At 45.6% G+C, this 21,308-nt stretch overlaps 1 protein-coding gene across 8 annotated transcripts in view; it reads left to right on the top strand.

Annotated features, from left to right (window-relative positions):
- The first annotated feature begins 7,089 nt into the window (after nt 1-7,089).
- The window catches only part of AUH (AU RNA binding methylglutaconyl-CoA hydratase), a 178,990-nt gene continuing 164,771 nt past the window's right edge, over nt 7,090-21,308 (top strand). For 5 of the 8 annotated variants that reach the window (XR_006965990.1, XR_006965992.1, XM_047101016.1 and 2 more), the window contains exons 1-3: nt 7,090-7,363; nt 16,844-16,911; nt 17,023-17,110. Coding sequence is in view for 3 of the 8 variants with exons in the window: in XM_047101016.1 (XP_046956972.1) it covers nt 7,102-7,363; nt 16,844-16,911; nt 17,023-17,110 (418 nt within the window). In the remaining 5 variants the exon portion in view is untranslated. Of the gene's footprint in view, nt 7,364-7,437; nt 7,624-16,843; nt 16,912-17,022; nt 17,111-21,308 lie in introns of those variants that run through there. The other 3 variants (XR_006965994.1, XR_006965993.1, XR_006965995.1) reach the window with 2 other exon arrangements.

Raw genomic sequence — 21,308 nt, 5'->3', positions numbered from 1 at the left:
TACTTATTTTCTGCTTTGGTTTATAATCCTACACTCCTTTATTTATTTATTTTGTTTCAACTTGTTCCGCATCCAGCCATTGGGGAGGTCTTTCACTTGGTTTCTGAGTCTCTTTGACATATTCCCATGATTGTGGGTTTTTGTTTTGTTTTGTTTAGCACTTTCTTACTTTCTGGCTCTACAACATCCTTCAGGCTCATCTTGTAAATGTTCTATAATGCCCCATCCTAAAACCAGCCATTTCTCCAAGGAGCGCTTTTACCGAAGAATGGTATTAGAAGCCAAGATCTGGGCACTAAGTGTGCTCATTGCTACTGAGCTGCCATTGCTTCGGGGTCATCTTAGCTGAGAGCAAGGACATATATGTGTACATACTAACCAATGTATATGCACGTATCTAAATATTTCTATTGTAATCATCTGCATCTATACTAAGCTAAATGTGAGTTTACACTGATGTTTCCAATGCCATTCCTTTATCTCATGGGTGATCCTAGCAGCAGCCCCCCCTTCCCCCCACCCCCCCCCCCCCCACCTGCCTGCCCCACTGGCTTCTCTGTGTTCTCCCACTCCAGCAGGGAGAAACTGGCCTCCACCATTTACTCAATTGTCCACTGACTTAAGAAAAAAAATCTAAATGTTAGTATCCATTGCTGGCATCATTCATACCGAAGCTCCACTTGTCCCAGATCTGGCCAGAAGGATCGCTTTCAGTCTGTGTCCTTTCTCACCTCTGCCATTCTTTGAGCATCTCACTGTATTCTCGCACAATAAGATATTCTGGGCTTGCCTTGTGTTTTCTCTGTCTCAGATACAGAATCAGCCGTCTATTGAAGAAGCCATAATCCATATCCTCTTTTTATTAAGACATAATTCTCATACCATACAATTCATCCATTTAAAATGTACAATCCAGGGGCACGTGGGTGGCTCAGTCAGTTAAATGTCTGACTCTTGGTTTCAGGTAAGGCCACAATCTCACGGTTTGTGGGTTCAAGCCCCACGTCAGGCTCTGCGCTGACGGCTCCAAGCCTGCTTGGGATTCTCTCCCTCCCTCTCTCTATGCCCCTCGCCTGCTCTCTCTCTCTCTCTCAAAATACATACGTAAATTAAACAAATAGAATGTACAATTGAATGGTTTTTAGGATATTCTTACAGTTATGCAACCATCGCTATTCAATTTTAGAACATCTCCATCACCCCCAAAGAAGCCACGTATACTTGATCATCCCCCCAATGTCCCCATCCCTCCCAGCCTCCATGGTGGCCTGTGTCTTCAGAGCCTAGTGTACACGTGCACGTGTGTTTGTGTGTATGAGTCACACAAAAATGGCCACTAAGGGATTGGCAGGAGGAAGAGGCAGTATCTGGGAAATTATGACCACAGAGGATCTAATGCAGAGGGTAAGCTTTCCATAGAGGAGGGTAACAGAGGAGTTTGGTCAAGTTGCCCACAGCTGGCAGTGGGGGGTGGGAAGGGTAGGGCAGAGCCCTGAGGATCACTTGAGAAAAGCAGATGATACAAGGTAACAATGAATAATTCGCATTCTAGAGTCGATTATTTGAGGCTTCGCTCTGTAATGTATAGCTATGTAACTCTCAGCAATTTAAAGCCTCAGTTTCCCTGTTTGTGCAACACCTATCTTTTGCCTCGTAGGTGGAGGGAGCTCATAGGCACATGTGGTCATTGTTGGTACTTATGAGTGGAACCTGCAAAATCTTGGTAGGGTGTGGAGTGCAGTGTCTGGTCAAGAGGCCTTCTCAGAGGGTGTCCCCTACCATACTGTTTCTGTGGGGACAATGTCCTTGGGTGAGGCTTACTGGAACCTTCCAAGACTTGGGGCATGGGGTTTACTGGGTTTGCCATTCAATCATTCCCTCTTGGAGGTGAGTATTCAGGGTAGGTGGGAAAGGGAGAGCTTCTGGAGGAAATCCACTCTGGAGACTTAGAGAACCCTTGAAAAACAAGACTATCTAAAAGCATTAAAAAGAGGCCCAAAGAAATTCAGAGGGGCTGTTGTGATTTTTATTTTGGTACTAAAGCATGTGTAAAATTTTGCACCCCTCTTTGAATGTACTGTGACCATTTTTTGTGCCTTAAAGTTATAAATACTTAAAATGCCTATTTAGTACTTAAAGAGCTTTACGTTAAAATTAACACAACCATGTGACCTTGAACACAATCGTATACATATTCTTTCTATCATCTTCTCATAGTTTTATATCATAGAACATGTAGATTACAAGTGTACCTGTGTGTTACTGTGTAGGTAGGTCATTAAGATTTAACAGGGTATACACAGTTTCTTTTAAAAAAAACTTTTTTTTAACGTTTGTTCACTTTTGAGAGACAGAGAGAGACAGAGCACGAGTGGGGGAGGGGCAGAGACAGAAGGAGACACAGAATCCGAAGCGGGCTCCAGGCTCCGAGCTGTCAGCACAGAGCCTGACGTGGGTCTCGAACCCACAAACTGTGAGATCATGACCTGAGCTGAAGTCGGACGTTTGACTGAGCCACCCAGGCGCCCCTATACACACTTTCTTATACCTATCTTTTATATTGTATCTTCAATCCTGAAGATATAATAGCAATCATTCCCAGGGAGCTTGTGTTGGAAGAGGTCTTCAGTTCACAGTCCCAACTGTTTCTTGTGAAACCTTTCACATTTTAAGGGCTTGTGAACCTTTAGCTCAGGATTCACCAAAATTTTGGTTTAAAAATATAAATCCAAAAACCCTGTGGCAGACTGTGTTCCTGACTATCTGTAATCCCCTTTGTACCCAGTAATACAATTGTAGCTGGGTACATGGTTGGCCCGCACGAGGATATTTTTTTAGGCCCATTTTGCTGCCAGGTGTGACCTGCGGAAAGGGGTAAAAGGGACAGGTGCCAACTCTAGAGCTGGGACGTCCCCTCATGTCGTCTGCCTTGCTGGGCCCAGGGAGCAGCCACTTCACACCTAGAGACGAAGGCCCCATGTTGAAGGCGGCAAAGCCATCCTACTTGTCCGGCCTGCTAACATTCTTGTCTAAGCCATCACATTCATGGGGTCTCTGATACAGTGGCCCAGCCTTTCCGCTAATATACTACTCGCTTGTCAATTGCTTGTGGCAAGATAGTTTTTCTTTGTAACACTTTACTTAGTTTTGAGAGAGTGCAAGCGGGGGAGGGCCAGAGAGACAGAGGGGGACAGAGGATGTGAAGTAGGCTCTGTGCTGTCAGCACAGCGCCCGACGCGGGGCTCGAACTCATGAACTGCGAGATCATGACCTGAGCTGAAGTCGGGGGCTCAACGGACTGAGCCACCCACGCGCTCCTCAGGCAAGATAGTTTTAAAATATAGTCTCATTTTCCAAAAGTCCAGAGTTCCGCTTTGTTCCTCACATAGCTTTTGCTGGACTAGTTTGTCTCTCCACCTGTGGTTGGTAACATGTCGGCAAGTGTCCATTTTACCAAGGACACCTACGTTCTCCTGCGTGTTTTGTGCAACAGAGCTGTGTTCTACAAGGGGTGGCTTCTGCCATTCAGGCCTGGCTGTCTGTATTCTAAGAGCTCAGGGTTGGTTACTCTGAACCATACCCATTTCATGTTACATAGAAGTAAGCCTTAGAAAAATGTCAAGGATGTGGCAAATCAAAACGACTGTCAGCCGTGAGCTTGCTGGAGGCCAGGAGGCCAATCCTATGGACAGATGGGAAGTAATAGTAACCAGATACCCAAAACTCCGGCCCTACCTTCCTCTCCCAAACTGATGCTTCTTGTGCCTGGCTCCTACTCTGCTCCTGGTGCACATCTTTTACTGAAAAAGAGAAAGGAACAAAAGGGAATTAAATTTCATTGGGCGCCTTAACGTTTAGGGAGAGACTGTGCAAACGGTGATTAAGAACATGGGGATCGGAGTCAGATACATCAAGGTTCAAATTCCGGCTTTGTGACATACTAGCAGCAGAGTTTGATTAAGTAACTTGATCTCAGCGCCCTCATCTGCAAAATGGGGGTAATAATACCAACTTCAAAGTCGTCTGGACATTAAGTAAAATAACGTATCTAAATGTCTGAAGTGGACTAAGAAGGAAGCTGATAAGTGGTAGTTAATAGTATCTAATCTCTTCTCATTTCCTCATGCCAAAGATTTTGTATGCTGACTTCATCAAGCCTATAAAACATGGGCACAATCCCTCCCATTTTACAGATGAAGAAATTGGAGTTAAAGAACTCGTGAGTGGAAACAGATATCATACTAGCTGCATTACAAATGGAGAAATGGAAGCACAGAGTCTTTTTTTTTTTATATATGAAATTTATTGACAAATTGGTTTCCTAAGCACAGAGTCTTTAAGTAACTTGTGAAGCAATTATTGAGATCGGATCCAAAGCCGAGTGCGTCTGACTGGACATGTTGTAATGGTCATGGTGATATCTGTTATTTGCATCAGCTTTGAAGAACCAATCCTCACAGACTGGGACATGCTTACGACTGCTTTCAGTAAGAGCCAGAGTCACAACTATTCAGGAAGGAGCTAGAGTCTCTATGTTGCCTTCTATACCTTATGCCCTGCTCACCACAGTATAGCTGCCATCTGTCACCACACAACCCTCCTCCAGAACCAGCGACTATTATTCCCTACGCTGTGCAGTGTGGTAATTTCAGTGTGTAACATTCCTGGTTCTACAATAAAATCTTCTAGACGATCACTGTAATTAGATTCAATTATTGGGGCAAAAGAGAGATTACATAGCTCTTTAAAGCAACAAACAGTCGTTCTCATCTACTTGCTTCTTTTTAAACAATTTTTTAATGTTTATTTATTTTTGAGACAGAGAGAGAGAGAGAACACGCGTGAGTGGGAGAGGGGCAGAGAGAGGGAGACAGAAACTGAAGCAGGCTCCAGGCTCTGAGCTGTCAGCACAGAGCCTGACGCGGGGCTCGAACCCACAAACTGCGAGATCATGACCTGAGCTGAGGTTGGACGCTTAACCGACTGAGCCATCCAGGTACCCCTACTTGCTTCTTTCTTTAATAATATTTTATTTAGCATCATAGCACTCAATTAAATTTTATCTGTCTTTTAAAAAATGTGATGTTGGGGTGCCTGGGTGGCGCAGTCGGTTAAGCGTCCGACTTCAGCCAGGTCACGATCTCGCGGTCCGTGAGTTCGAGCCCCGCGTCGGGCTCTGGGCTGACGGCTCGGAGCCTGGAGCCTGTTTCTGATTCTGTGTCTCCCTCTCTCTCTGCCCCTCCCCTGTTCATGCTCTGTCTCTCTCTGTCCCAAAAATAAATAAAAAACGTTGAAAAAAAATTAAAAAAAATGTGATGTTAGTTTCAGGTGTAAAACATAGTTATTTGGCAATTATATGAATCACAAAAGATCACCACAGTAAGTGTAGTTACCATCTGTTGCTATACAATGTTACTACAGTATTATTGACTATTATCCCTGCCCTGCACTTTCTGTGACTTATCTGTTTTACAACTGGAAGTTTGTATGAGGTTGTATTACTTTAAAGTTTATTTATTTATTTATTTTGAGAGAGAGCAAGAGCAGGGGAGGGGCAGAGAGACAGGGAGAGAATTCCAAGCAGGCTCCACGTGGTCAGTGCAGAGCCTGACGCAGGACTCGATCTCAGCAGGAGAGATCACCATCTGAGCTGATATCAAGAGTCAGACGCTCAACCGACTGAGCCACCCAGGCGCCCCAAGATTATATTATTTTAAATAGCATTATGTCAGGTGTTCTGGAACACCTGTATTTGAATTTATAATCTGTTGATGAGCCAACATAAAGATATCAAAGTAATTAGCTTCTAATAAAAGTGTACAATAATTTAGATTGTACAGTAATTCCAACAGCTGAGCTATAAATAAAATTCCATAGTTTCTTAGCACCAAAGTGAACATGAGTATCAGAAAAGGGGAAAGATGAGCTTTTTATCACTTAGGATTTTTTATGTTTACCAAAAGGGCTGTCAGATATACATTTTAAAATCATACGTAACTTTTACACATACATGAAAAATCACTTAAATAAATTGATCAAGGTATTCCTGAAAAAAAACCAAAAACAAGGAAAGGAAAGGGGAAAGATATAAGAAGAAGCAAAGTTTTTCCTTGTCCTCTGCTTCAAGAGAAATTTCAGAAGTGGCACTTTACAGAAGTAGAATAAAAGGTGCCCTCAACAGCAGCCGCACAGCAGATGCACTCATGGGACCCAGCTGGCTTTTTCTTTCCACTTTGGGCAGAGCTGAAGGTATAACGTGGAAGAAGGTTTTGCTCAGGATTCAAACGTGTGGTCGACCTACGGCAGAAATGTGCGTGGCAGTGGGAGTATGCTCATAGCAGCATACTTTTCAAACAGTCCTCCTAAGCACACCTTGTCTTGGCTGAGATCTGAGAGAAACCAGGCAGGAGAACATTTCAAACTCCTCTGATGAACACCTACACAAGGAATTGACATTCTGCGCTTGAGGCCGAGGGGACAGCCATATGCTCTCAGTCCCGCCGCAGCAGATGGTTTGGCTTGAGCCCATTTTGTCAAGACCACGGTGCCTGACCAGGACTCCGGACTCCGGGCAGGCCAGTCCACCTGCTGTTCCCACCCCCTTCCTGAACTCCGCGCAGCATGCCCTGAGGATGTTCACGGGCACGTTTAACGGATGACCTGTGCCTCTTACATACATGGGTAAACGGGAGTCCGGCGCAGAGCTGCTACCCAGCCAGCCAAACGGGAGCTCAAACATTTCAGCTCGCCTTTGCAGCTAAGCTGGGACCCCAGGGCGTATGCCGGGGAGAGCGTGGAGTTCTTATGGAACACGGTCTCCTAAACCGTTCCACAGCCTGGGAAAACTACTTCTTCCTGCCTTTGCTGGATGAGCCTTTACCGCGCGCGCCAGGCTGGGGAGGCCCGGGCCAGAGGCTCCCGGAACGCTCCGTCACCCGGCCTGGGCGGGGCGAGGCGGTGAGGGGGCGGGGCCTAGGGCGCGGACGGGCACCGGAGAGAGGCTCCGGGGGGCGGGACGTGGGCGTGCCCGGCGTGCGCGCGGCGGCGAGCGCGCGGCGGGGGCGGGGCGGCAGCCGCGGGCCCACGCCGTAAACATACAAGATGGCGGCGGCGGCGGCGGCGGCGCCTGGGGCCTTGGGCGCCTTGCAGGCCGGCCGCGCTCGCTTGGTGGCCGCTTGCTGTGCGCGGCTCGGCCCCGGGTGGAGGCTGCCCGGCTCCTTGACGGGCCCGCGGGTCGGCCCGGCGATGTGGGCCCGGGGCTGGGCGCCCGTGGCCGGGGGCTCAGCCCCTCGGAGGGGCTACAGCTCTGAGGTGAAGACGGAGGACGAGCTGCGGGTGCGGTACCTGGAGGAGGAGAACCGAGGTGAGGGGCGCGGCGCTGGCGGCCGCGGGTCCTGGGAAGGGGTCGCAAGGTCAAGCGTCCGGGCTGACGTCAGCGTCTGTTGCGCGGCCCCGGTCGAGACCCCTCCCCTCCCCCACCCCAGCTTTGCACCCAGGTAGTGCTTTCAGTGCCTAAAGGTGTGCTACGGAGCAGCTTACCTGTAAAAGTGGCCCCACTCAGCGCCGAAGACAGAAATGCAGCTTGCGCCCTCATCTCTAGACGAGCCAAGGTCAATAAACCGGGTGTGTGATATTTGCTTCCAGGTTTTGTGCTGGCTGTGTAATCTGTCAACTCAGATATCGGGGGTGGAGGTGGTGGCGGGGGGGGCGGGGAGAGTTTCAGGAGCTGCAGTGAGAATGCACTTCATTCTGAAGAGTCTCACGTGTAAAGCTGTTCAGCCGCAGCAGTTTCTCCCCTAGTTTGTTTTAGAAAGTTAGTTTGGGGGACTGGATTCCGGTTCCCTTAAACAATTTTCGGGCATGTTTTTGTGTTCCGGATACCGCGCTAAGCCCTGGGGACCCAGTTGTGGGTGATAACTGGTCTTGCCCTTGAGCTACCTGCGGCGGAGTGGACAGATGCATTGGCCGTACAGTACCGCGGGGGGAGGGGGGGCGGGGAAGGGCTGGGAAGGACGGAACTGTCTGCCTGAGCTCGGTTCCTTTCCTTTGCCCACTTGGGTCGCGAAAGGTGGAATAGCGGCTTGCCAGAGGACCAGTCATTTATTTCGACGTGTAGTTATCGAGCACCTATCATCTGTTAAGCAGACGTGCAAAAGGAGTTAAGTCATGATTGCTGTTAGTATCTTCCAGCAGAGTGAGGGAGATGCTGCTGACCCAAAGGCTTTGCTGACTTTGAATTTGGGGAGAGCAGAAGGGCTGGAATACCCCCAAGAGGCTTGTGATCAGTAATGTTTGGGGATTGGAGGACTTGACAGGGGGGATTCTGAGCATCGAGTTAGGGTTTTCCAGATGAACTGGGTTCCCAGCCATTCCTTACTAGGCAATAGAATTTGGGAGTAGTGCGGGTTCTTAGGCAAACTCTCTCTGTGCCTCAACTTTCACGTGCTTATAATAGGAAAAGTAATACCAACGTTGTATGGTGGCTGTGAAGATTAGATTAGGATGCTAATACAGATTGCCCACTAAGCGTCTAGCTCACAGTGGATGCTCATGGTGGAGTATGATGAGTTATTTCATTTGTTGTTTCTTACTCCAGCGACCAGAGCACGTTCAAACACGTGGAATTGAACGTGTTGTGCTTTTTGGGGGGGAAACAACGTAGGGCACGTGGGGCCGTAGTGTAAGGACAGGCAGAATATTGAGAAATTCGGCTGGAAAGTAGATCGGGGCTGGGACGATTAGAGCGTTTTTGGGTAAGTTTTTGGGTCTTACTGGCATTTCAGTTCTGTTAGGTGTACCTGCAGTACATCAGATACAGAGGTTGTCCGTTCCGCCAGTCAGGTGCGCCCAGTTCTGTATCGTCTGTGTGATGGGGGAGCATGAGGCAGACGGAGGGGCAAAGCCCAAGGTAGCACCCCACTGTCCCCACCCCGGGTGGGATCTGTGTGATACTCCTTGGACACTCCCAGCTACCCAAGAACGAAGGAAAGGGGTTTAAGTGCTTGCCATGGTGATGTGGGAAACTAAGACAAATGAAAAATGAAATTCCCTTACTGCCTATGGCCAATTGACAAGTCCTTGAAACCAGCAGAGTGACCTCCCTCTACCCTTTGCTAGGGGCAAAAGAGAACCTTAGCTTAACATTATCCCAACCTCGAGGATCCTGTAAGTCTACTTCCTTTATCTCAACTGCCCCAAGATGTACGCTGGCAATCATACTCCCAGCCTATACCCCCCGCCCCATATAGGTCTCATGACCGAAAGGTCTCATGACTGAGGTTTTATTGAATAGTAATAAATGGCATTTCCCTAGCAACAGCTAGCCCCTCAAGGTCCTGGAAACCTTGCTTCCAAAATTCTTGAAGAGACTTACTCTATCCCTGACCCCCTCCCAACCTGAGGGTGTATAATGAGTTACCCATCAGGACCCCAGTGCAGCTCTTTCTGCCCATGGGTTCTGTCCCCATGCTTTAATAAAATCACCTTTTAGCACCAAAGATGTCTTCAAGAATTCTTTCTTGGCTGTCATCTCTGGACTCCACAAACCCCCATCACCCCAAAACTTCATCATATATGACTTAAATGAATGCAAGTTGAAAGTAAACTTTCACAAAATGACTGGAAAGTCCTTAAGTTAGGATCAACTGGATTAAGGAGAAGAAATCAAAGCATATGAGACAATTCAAGAAATTCAGATGTTTACAGTTACCCAAAGTGTAAAGATCCCCTATTGGGAAATCATGGCTTCTTAAGAAAATGGACCCCGCTTCCTTCGAAAGTTGACAGGGATGATGACCACTCACTCAGGCTTGGCTAACATGATAAATGCTGTGCTTTACTGGTGAACCAGCAATAAGCAGTGCAAAGAAAAACATGAGGTCAAGGAATCCGCAGGTCGAGGAGTCTCCCGATGCCTTTGCTTCTCTAGGAGGCTCTCAGCAGCCTCTGACACGAGGAGCCGCAAATTGTCCTTTGCCCTCTTGAGGCCGGTGGCGGGGAGTGAGTGCAGAATATGTGAGCTATATTAGCACTTCTCTGCTGTCTGGGTTCTATGTTTGTTGGGGGAGCGTGGTTATATAATCACGTTTCCTTAGCAGTGATTTCTTGTACTGTTGTCCAGGGCACCAGGAGTTCTAGAACATCAGTCCTTGCCCTGGTCTACGAAGGCATCTCCTTAGGCCGGCTCCTGCCAGTCATTCTCCATCCCAGTTTATTGTTCACACTGGTGCCTGGGGTTCCTGTTTTCTAGGCCAAGGATGACTGCTCTGCTCCATTAGAGACTTCTAGTGGCTCCCAGTTGCCTGCAGGCTCCTCTCCAGTCTGCCTTTAGCTGAGTCTAAGCTTTGACTTTTCCCGCTCTTTTCTTTCTGCTTTTGCATGCACCTCCTGGAATAAAATAACTTCTCTCTTCCCCTTTCTAAACTTCTCCCAGTCTGGCAAGCTTCTACTCATAATTGTGACCCATTTCAAGTTTTTTTTTTAATGTTTATTTTTGAGAGACAGAGACAGACAGAGACAGACAGAGACAGACAGCGGGAGCAGGGGAGGGGCAGAGAGAGAGGGACACACAGAATCTGAAGCAGGCTCCAGGCTCTGAGCTGTCAGCACGGAGCTCCATGCGGGGCTTGAACACAAGAACGGTAAGACCATGACCTGAGCCCAAGTCGAACACTTAACCGACTGAGCCACCCAGGGGCCCCCATTGTGACCCATTTCAGAGATCATCTTTGTGAACCGCGTTGGAAAAACTTCTGGCAGAAATAGAACAAATAAGCAACTGTGTCCTTGATGCCTGCTCCTTGCTTACCGTTCGTATCCAGGTTATCAAGACTTCCTGAGTGTCTTTGAAACCTTTCCACTTTCCTCCACGTGCTTCCTTAGCAACACGGCTCTTGTCTGAGCCAGCACCGTCTCCCAGGCGGACTGTCGCTGGGGTCGGCTGGCTGGTCTTCCTACATCTACTTACTTTTCATTTTCAGCAGATTGATTTCTGTCATGTATTTTTCTCATGTTTTTAACAACATATTTTCATACGTTTTATGGCATGGGAATTATGTTGGTAAACACGTATATTAAGATGTGTATATTTTTAAATCTTTACTGACCCATAGTCCCATACCACAAAATTCAGACTGTACAGTTAATTTCATTGTGTGTAGAGAGTTGTGCAAACATCCCCACAATCCAATTTTGCAACATTTTTATCAGTCCAGAGAGAAGCCCTGTTTTCTTTAGCCACCACTCTCCATTCTCATACCCTGTCTCCCCCCAGAATAGGACCCATTTGTCTATTTTCTCTCTCAGTAGCTTTGTGTATGTTGGACATTTCATATGAGGAAATAATTTATGGTTTTTGTGGATTTTTCCACTGAGCATTATGTTTTCAAGGTGCATCCCTGCGGTAGCATGTATCGGTACCTCATCTCTTTTTATGGTTCGATGACATTCCATTTTTTGGGTAGATCAGACCACAATTTGTTTATTCATCATTCATACACATTTCGGTTGTTTCCACTTTTGGGGTATTGTGGACAACGTTGCTTAGAAAATTCATGTACAGTTTTGTGGACGTTTCATTTCCATACGGTGGAATTGCTGGGTTCTCTGGTAATTCTGTGATTAACATATGGATGAACTACCAGACTTTTCCAGCGTGGCTGCGGCATTTCGCATTCCCACCAGCAAGGCCTCAGGACTCCCCTTTCTGTACATCCTGGTCAATACTTGTGGTCATTGTGCTTTTTGATTGTAGTCCTCCTGGTGCATTGGAAGTGACATTTCCTTGTGGCTTTGTTTTGGAGTTCCCTAATGGTGCATGATGTTGCATATCTTTTCATGTGTTTTTTGGCCACGTGTGTATCTTCTTTACAGAAACATCTCAAATCTTTGCCCATTTTTTTTTTTTTACCTGGGTTTTTTGTCTTTTTATTGTTGAATTGTAAGAGTTTTTAATATATTATGGATACAAGTCCCTTATCAGATAAATGATTCGTAAAAAAATTGTTTTTTTTCACTTAAAAAAATGTTTTATTTCTGAGAGAGAGAGAAAGAGAAAGAGAGAGTGTGCGCAGGGGAGGGGCAGAGAGAGAGAGGGAGACACAGAATCTGAAGCAGGCTTCTGGCTCTGAGCTGTCAGCACAGAGCCCAATGCGGGGCTGGAACTCAGGAACTGTGAGATCATGACCTGAGCTGAAGTCAGACGCTTAACCGACGGAGCCACCCAGGTGCCACCATTTTTTTTCACTTTTTAATGGTATATTTGGAAGGAGCTAGGTTTGTATGTGGTTTATCGGAGATATTCTTTCTGTCACTGGTTTTCAGTACTTTGTGTATTACATGTCCTGTAATTACAAACAATAGCTAAATTATTGAAGTTTACAAAACTTCTAAAGTAAAAATATATGCACATGGTGGTAAAATTAAACAATGAAAGCACCGTGGGAGGGTACCACCCCTTTGTTTTCAAGACAGTAACCATTTCTTGCATTCTTGCTGTGAATGGTAATCTTACCCACCGTTCTTATTTTTTATTCCATCGAATGGATATGCCACATTTTGTTTCTACTTTTTAGATATGAAGAATGCTGCTGAACACCAGTGTATAGCCATTTGTTTGAACATATGTGCTCCTTTCTCTTGGGTGGATACCTAGGAGTAGAATCAACGGGCCGTGTGTCGTTTTTGGAGGATCTGCCACGCGGTTTCCCATAGCAGCTGCACCATTTTCAGGTGTCACCAGCAGTGCCCCAGGGGTCCTGTTTCCCCACACCCTCGCCAGCACTTGTTTCCACGGTTTTCCATCGTGGCCGACCTGCTGGCGGTGAAGCGATGCCTCGTTGTGGTTTTGATTTGCTTTTCCCTAATGACAAATGATGTTGCTTGTTGGGCGTTTGTGTATCTCCCTTAGAAATCCGCATTTAGGGGCGCCTGGGTGGCGCAGTCGGTTAAGCGTCCGACTTCAGCCAGGTCACGATCTCCCGGTCCGTGAGTTCGAGCCCCGCGTCAGGCTCTGGGCTGATGGCTCAGAGCCTGGAGCCTGTTTCCGATTCTGTGTCTCCCTCTCTCTCTGCCCCTCCCCCGTTCATGCTCTGTCTCTCTCTGTCCCAAAAAAAATAAATAAACGTTGAAAAAAAAATTAAAAAAAAAAAGAAATCCGCATTTAAACCTTTTGCCCATTCGTTTATCTTTTTGTGGTAGGTAGTAAAAATTGTTTTATAATCTGGATATCAACCCCATGTCAGATGTATGATCTGCAAATATTTTCTATTCTGCGCGGTTTTTTTTCACGGTTTCTTGATAGTTTTGATGAATTATGATTTATCTGTACTGTTGTTTGTGGTTTTGTTGTCCTATTTAAGACACTGTTGCCTGGCCCAAGGTCCTGAAGATGTGGAACTGTGTTTCCTTCTGAGAGAGTCACAGTTTTAGCTCTCACACTATGTCTCAGATCTGTTTTGAGATAATTTTTACACGTGGTGTGAGGACCGGGTCCAATTTCATTCTTTTGCGGGCTAATACCTAGTTGTCCCACTGCTATTTGTTGAAAAGACTGTTCTTTTAGCATTGAATGGTCTCTGTACCTTTTCCACAAGCCAGGTGACCATAAGCGTAGGTGTTTATTTGTGGACTCGGTTCAATTCTGTTGGTCTGTATGTCTGTTCTCACGCCAGTAGCACACCGGTGTTTTTGTTTTTGGTTTTGTTTTGGTTTTTCTCTGTAGCTTTGGAGTAAGTTTTGAAATTAGGAAGTGTCCTGATTAAGTCCTTCAACTAAGACTTCAAACTTAGTTTTTCTTTTTCAAGATTGTTTTGACTCTTTGGGGTTAATTCCAATTCCATTTTCCTCTTTCCAATTCCATTTGATTGGTTTTGTATATTTTTTCAAATTATTGATATGTACAAAAATTCATATACAGAAGGAAGGACGTGACCTTGTGTAGTTCAGATATGTAATTGGAAAGAAAATGTACTATTTCTCAAGTTTTTAAAATTCTGAAGGTTTCAATATTTACATCTGTCCCTAATTCTGTGTGTGTAATTTTGTATTCTTTTACTTACAGGGGCTCCTTAAATTTTAGAAACTTCAGGCCCTGCCAACCCTGGATTCCACCTGGTCACAGTTTCAAGATGCTCCTTTACATTTTCCAAATGTCTTCTAAGAGGTTTTTCATCCCATTGAGGTCTGCTGTTGTGAACAAACTGGTATTAGTGCTTTGGGCAGGCAGTTAATAGGGACGATATTTTTTAGGAGTATCTGTTAAAATTAAGAATGCACACCTAGACTTTCTACTTCTTGATACTTGTCAGAAATACTTACACACCTGTGGAAAGGAAACCTTGAAGAATGTTTATTGCAGCATTGTAGGATTTAGGAAAATTCAGGATTGTAGGACTTAGGACAGTTTAGGAATGGTTTGTTTTATTTTATTGCTTTTCTTTTCTTTTTTTAAGGAAAATTCAGGAACAGTTTAAATGCTCATCAAATGAAACTAAATAATGGAAATTCATTTCACAGAATGTTATTCATTAAAAAGAATATCTTGATAAAGTTCTTTATGGCTGAATTAAGAAGATAAAGGAAATATGTGTGACCCATTTATGTAGATCAGCACCAGCAGAAGATACTCTCCGATCTCATTTATGTTCAATATCAACCATGACCAAAGCCGTAGCACACCACTCTTTATTTCTGTATGGAAATACATTTTCTAGAAGCTTCCATATCAACAGATCATGGTAATACTCTACTGCATCAAAGCGTGTTAGGAGGAACAATAATCATTGAACGCTTACGTTGTAAACTTTACGTCTGTTTTATCACTGATGCTCACTCACACCAGTCCCACAGAGCTGGGAACCATTCGTATCTCAACAGAGTAAGAAACTGAAGGTCAGGGGGGTTAGTTAAGTAACTTGCCCAAGGTCACACAGCTAGTAAGCATTGGCCTGGGAGTTCAGCGCTAGCAACCAGACCTCAGAGCCTGCGTTCTTAGCCTCTGTGTACCCTTAGAGTTGATACCTACGTGGATGTCTCAAAGGCACGTCAGATTCACTTGAATTCAAAACCAAATTCATGAACTCTCGCCCTTTCCACCCTCACCTTGGTTCTTGTTTTTTTATGGTTCTGTCTTGAAATGTCGTCTGTCATCCAACAGCTGAAGTGAAAACCTCGTAGACGCTCCTAACACGTTCCGGTGCGGTCAGTTCTCAGTCCGGTCAATCACTAACTCATTGAAATTCTACTTCTTGAACCCTCTTGCTTCCTGTGCTGACCCTGTTGACCTCAGCTAAACCTGTTCTCTCTTGGCTGGACTGCAGCCCCCGTATCTTAACGGTTCTGGTTAGAAGTTACTGGAGCACCATTTACAGCACGTAAAGCATTTCGAATTGTACGTTTTTTATCATTTGTCGTCCCTTCCTAGACTCGAGTTCCCTGAGGGCTGAGCACCGTAATGTGTATTCGACACAGCTGAATAAATGACGTGTCTAGTCTTACCCAGTGGGTTTTGTTCGTGAGGAAGCGGAAGCTTGAACGCCGTAACTGCGTCCTTCATTCAGCTGTGGAGGTGGTTGGCGGTCTGGCTTCCCCGAGGCCCAGTTTCTTCCTTCTCTCCAATAGGATGAAAGTAGTGTCCACCTCTTGGGTTGTGTGGGCATCACGTGACTCGATAAACATAAGGCCCTGGGAACAGTGTCAGCAAGTGCTCAGTGACGGCTATTGTCCTTGAGTGGGGGGCCTACTCGAGGTCAGTCTGGGGTTTAATGCAGAGCCTGCCCCACATCCAGGTTCTTTCTGATTTTCTCCATGCTGAGAGCATTTAGAATTCTTGAAAATTTATTCTGTGAGTGAAGTTTATCTTTGCACTTTCTTTGCAAAGTAGGTTTGCACAATGTCTTGCATAGAGAAGACGTGTGTACATGTTGTTGTCTTCAGTGTAACTTAGTAACAAATAAGGGTCATACCCCCGCCACCCCCCACCCCCAAAGAGGTGGAAGGCATTCCTGTTACACAGGGAACCTTTGTGCTCACTCCGGGGACAGGTAAGGTCAAGTACAGGCTCTGTAGGGCTCTGAACGCAAATGTTTCGGAAGCAAATAAATAAAGGATTTTAAGCAGGGGGTGGATTCTATGCATAATTGTTCTTGGGAAATTGATCAGACTGAAGCAGTTGGAATGGGAGGCTGGTCTGAGTCAGGAACCTCAGGAGGGAGAGCGCAACTTCCTGGGGAGTGAACTCTGCTTTTCTAGACTGAGGCTGAATCACTGGTTGGACTTGTGAGTGGACGCGCCTTCAGGTTGAGTGTGGGGGACAGAGTCAGGGGAGAAACCTGGGATGGAGATACTGAGGACGGGATGACAGACAGCGTGAGTGAAGATACTGACGAGCCGAAAAGCTGATCTGCAGGGCCTGCCTGTGACAAGGGTTTGTCAGCTGTTTCTTCTGCATGTACTTGAAGGTGATGAAACCATATTTTAGACAGTGTTCTGTAGCGGAGGATTCTTCTCACCCATGAGCGAATTTAGTACAATGTGCGGATTATCTTGGTGGTGCTTAGGAAGGGATGAATTGAAAGCATCACGATGTTGTAAAGTTCTCCTCTAACAGGCAGAAGAGGTGGGCATTGATTACTAGACTGATTTTACAGGTTACGTACATCTACCACAGTCTTCAAAAATGTGCTTATCTTGAAAAGGAGGGTAAACACAAAAATCAGGACGAAGCTCTTGGCGTGACCCTCGAGGAAGGGGCAGATTTCCTAAGTCCCAAGTCCACTAGCTGTGTGTGTGGGAGTCTGTGCCCTGCGAGTTCACTAACTCCGGTGTGCCTTTTTTTCTTGACTAGGAATTGTGGTGCTTGGAATAAACAGAGCTTATGCCAAAAACTCATTCAGTAAAAATCTGGTAAAAATGGTGAGTGTAAACATTAAACTGTCTGCTTCTAATATTAAGATGCAGTGTTGACGTCAACCTGAAAGTGATTTTTCCTCTTTGTTTCTCCTTGCCCTCCCTGTATCTGTTTAGCTCTCAAAAGCTGTGGATGCTTTGAAATCTGATAAGAAAGTACGGACCATAATAGTCAGGAGCGAAGTTCCAGGGATATTCTGTGCTGGTATGTAAATAAATCTTATTATGAAATTGACTTTCCCTCAGTGATCACCTGTTTTCCTTTAAAAAGTGTTCTGTGATTTGAGTCGCATTACCGACAATTTCTTTGTTTTTACTGTTTTACAAGAGAAAAAATGCTTTGTCTGTATTAGTTGAGAAACTTTGGCAACATGTTGATTGTTGGGGAAGTTGAAAACATAATTTGAGCCATTAAAGTATTTATAATAATGCATGGTGCTTATGAAAGACCAGCTGGGAGGGAAAAGTTGAGTCTCCTCCCTACAACCATGTGCCCTGTATTTGTTGGTCAAAAAATGCTTTGAGTAGCAGAAGGCCACCTCAGTAGAGTGTTAAATGTAGACATGTGCTTTGAAGGGTGTTTGAAGTAGCACCTACTTAAGTATGTGTCCACGGATTGTATTTTTAAATTGGCATCCACCGCAGCAAAAGGTATGATGAATTTTTCCCCCGGGTTGTACTGTATTACCAATAGCTAAAGACTAAGTCGTCCTGCATTTTTCGTGTTTGTAATTATTTCTACGCCCTGAGATTGAATGAATCTTTTCCAATTAGTAAAACTAGTAAAAGCTGCAGATGATTAAGGCAAATGCTGATAACATGCAGTATCATCGTCGTTTACCAACAAGCAGATGAACGTAGAAGTTGGCTGAAGCATAAACATTTTTTTTTTCCAGTAAAAATAGAAATGAGATAATCCCCTGCAGATAATTAAGCATTTGAGGGAATGACCTACGGTGCTTCATTCATTCAGCAAGTACCGAACCCGTCGAGTACCCCCAGCACGATGCTGGGAACACAGCACTACTTCAGACGACAAGTTTCGGGAGGTGGCTTTGTTGTGGCCAGTGCTCATCAGTTTCGTTCTTAAGAGTCCTCAGGCGTTCGGGCTTCAGCCTCTGTGGCTTCCACCTTAAAGTACTGCAGAACTTTGTGGTATTGAGGAAACATTCCGTGTAAATGAGTTCTGTTGTGGCTTTCGGTGGAACGCGGGACGCTTGACGTTAGTTTGACTGCACTTGGGTAGTGGCGGGGGTGGGAGGGGGATGGTTTTCCCGAGCTGCCTGGGTGAGGGCGTTCTAGCCGTCTTCACCCCGTCACCGCAGGGAGCACTGTCTGCCGGGGAGGGAAGGGCGGGGGAAGCTGTCTTCCCCCCCCCCCCCCCCCCCCACCGCGGTGGCCGCTGCACCAGAGCTGCTTGTTTTCATGAGGGCTTCGAGTACAATCAACCAAATGTGGAGGACTCGCCCTGAGACAGTTAGGACCCTCGTTATCTGAGTCTAGGACCAGGTGAATATGTGTCCAGGTGACTGAGGCTCACACGTGGCGATGGCCGTCCCCGCACTTAGGACCTCTGAGGGCTGCTGGAGCCCCGTTGGGAAGAGGGACGCAGAGCAGTCTGGGGGCCTCCGAGGAAGGCGCAGTGGTAGGAACGTTTGAGCGGTGACAGTGACAGGGTGAAGGCAGGAGGGAAGTGGTGTTACCGTCTCCTGGTAATGGGCCTGGTCACTGTAACACTGTGACTGCTGCTAGATTTCTTCGTATTTTACCTGTTCCTTTGCTGCCCATTTGTTTTGCTTCACGTCATTAATATTCTTTGGAAAAGGCTTAACGTTTAGTACAGTTTGCAGCTCTTTTTATAGGTCGACTTTTTGGGGACATACGAAATCATATACCAAATGCTTCTTACCAGATTAACAAGTTAGCCTTGAATACTGTTTTTTTAAGGGTTAATCAGATTTATTTTCTTTGCTGTATGTGCTTTGTAACTTTTGCATGATCAGGATAATCTTCTATATATTTTAACTCATGAGATTTGTCACTCTGTTTTTTTAAGTTTATTTTGAGAGAGCAAGCGAGTGTGCAGGGAAGGGGCAGAGGGAGAGGGCTGGAGAGAGAGAGAATCCTACGCAGGCTCTGGGCTGTCAGTGCAGAGCCTGATGTGGGGGCTCTGTCTCATGAACCATTAGATCGTGACCTGAGCTGGAATCGAGTTGGACGCTTAACCAACTGAGACACCCAGTCGCCCCTTTTACTGTATTTGTTAAAAAAAAAAACAAAACAAAACCCAAAAACCAATGTTTGAATTGTAGGAGAAATTGGGGCAAGTCATTTATTTTAGTAACTCAGTGTATATAGTGGAGCCGTTCGTTCAGATTTCTCTGAAAGGTTTTTTTCCCTACGTATATTTGAGAGATAGGTCTGTCATTATTAATATGTTATTATGTCATTATGGTAATGATATGTCATTATTAATATGGACGGTAATTATAAGTCCAGATAAGTAAAATGTTTTTGCATAGTTAAAATGAATGCTTAAATTTATCCTGGTTTTATCGCCAATATAAAAGTCTGAATTTAGTCAGGCCTCATTTATTATTGTTGAAGAATACAGACTTTCAAAAATGAGAGGTTTAATTTCTGTTCTGGAGTAGTAACATTCTAAAACAAAATGCTTGAAAACAGTGTCCTTGTTTACTGATTATTCTCTTAGCCCCCCCCCCCCCCCCCCCCCCCCCGCCTTGCCGCCCAGTCCCTCCATCTCCCTCCCCTTTTTCCCCCTTGGAGGTTTCTGTTCTCTTCTCCATCCATCTGTATCCCAGGGGCATGTGTTTGTTTCCCAAAACCTAAGGCTTACGAAGTGGTCTTGCCTCCGATTTCTTGAGGACAGGAACTCCTTTTTTTTCTTCTTTGAAGGTCATCGTTGTGCTCGGGGAATTGGGCCGGAAGGGGGACTCAGCGTGTACTTGCTGAGATTAACCCGCCTCTTCCCCGTGAGTCAGGGGCCACTGGATGGTGTGCGGCTTCTCTGAGTTGTCTTCCACCGCCCCCGTGCCCCGATCGTGTCTCTGGCCCCTGACTTCTGCTCATTCTTTTTACGTCCTTTTCCTAATACGCCAGAAAGCAGATGAGTAAGCACCATGAAAGCAATCCCTAGGTGCCCTGGAGGTTGGATGGAGTGATTTCTGACTTCCCTTTAAATAGACTGTTTTAAACTCAATAACCGTATTTCGCTTACATTCCAATTTTTAAAATAAAGTTTTATTTAAAAAAGATAGGCGGTAGGTCAAAATGCATACAAAATGTATGAAATGTATACAAAGAGAGAAGTCCCACCCTTACCCCCTGCTCATTCTTCTCCTAATAAAAATATGAATTTTTATTAGACTCTTTTCAATCCTTCCAGTATTTCACTGTACAGATGCAGGCAGATACGCACACTTATACAAGGAGGCACTATTTAAAGTGACCTGGGGACTGTGGTAGCCCGTGGGAAGCGCGTGTTGAGAGAGGGAGCGGCGTGTGTAGGATGTCAGGCCGTTAGACTGGAGCTGTGCACGCGGCTCTGGTGAGATGGTGGCCTAGGAGCCCTGTGTTCTTGTCGCCACCGCCACGCTGTCTGTAAAATAATTATCTTACAGTAGCGAGTCGTATCAAGCAAATAAATATATAAAGTAAGTAAATTTGGAAAAAGAAATCACCAGGTATGTTAGTATGTTTTGGTCTTGGCTCCTGAAATTGTGCCATTAACTGAGTTTCTGAATTATTGTTACAACCATAACAGTACTGTTACTGGAACATTTTTAGAATAAGAGGACTTTACAGAGCAAGTCAGATGCCTTCATTGTACAGAATCCCTGTGAGGTTCAGGGCCTGGTTGAAGGTGGTGGCTCAGCTGGAACTACTCCCGACCCCTAGGGCAGGTGGTGGTTGGTGTTTTGACCATACCAGTGACTTCTAATCCTTTGGAGCATGAGGTCTCTCTTTTAAATTCTGAACATTTCGCGTACACAGGCATCATAGTGGTGCTACGTTGATTGAGAAGCTCTGTGATGTCAGAATGCCACTCTGGGTTTAGCACTGTTTTTAAGTGAATCTTCTGTTATTCATAATGACATCTAGATAGAGGAAAAAGTGTAATTATCTTGGCTGTGCATGCTGTTTCCGGTGCATACGTGTTTTCAGATACCATGCCATATCCTCAGCACGACTCTAGCTTGGGAATCACTGAAGCATACGCTTCCTTGTGGGTTGGACACCCCGCTTCTGGGTTCACAGCTCGCCCGTTCTTCTCTTAGAATACTGAGACCTGTCACCTTGATAGTCCAAGTTCACGTGAAGCCCGGGCTGTGCAGATTAGATCAGAGATCGGCCAAACTGTGTGCTGTCTTCCCTGCACAGTC

The sequence above is a fragment of the Lynx rufus genome, unplaced genomic scaffold (assembly GCF_022079265.1).
Source record: "Lynx rufus isolate CCGP_SWC_20201006 ecotype Redwood Valley unplaced genomic scaffold, mLynRuf1.p SCAF_10, whole genome shotgun sequence".
NCBI classification, from domain to species: domain Eukaryota; kingdom Metazoa; phylum Chordata; class Mammalia; order Carnivora; family Felidae; genus Lynx; species Lynx rufus.
This window is presented reverse-complemented; position numbering and strand designations above follow the sequence as displayed.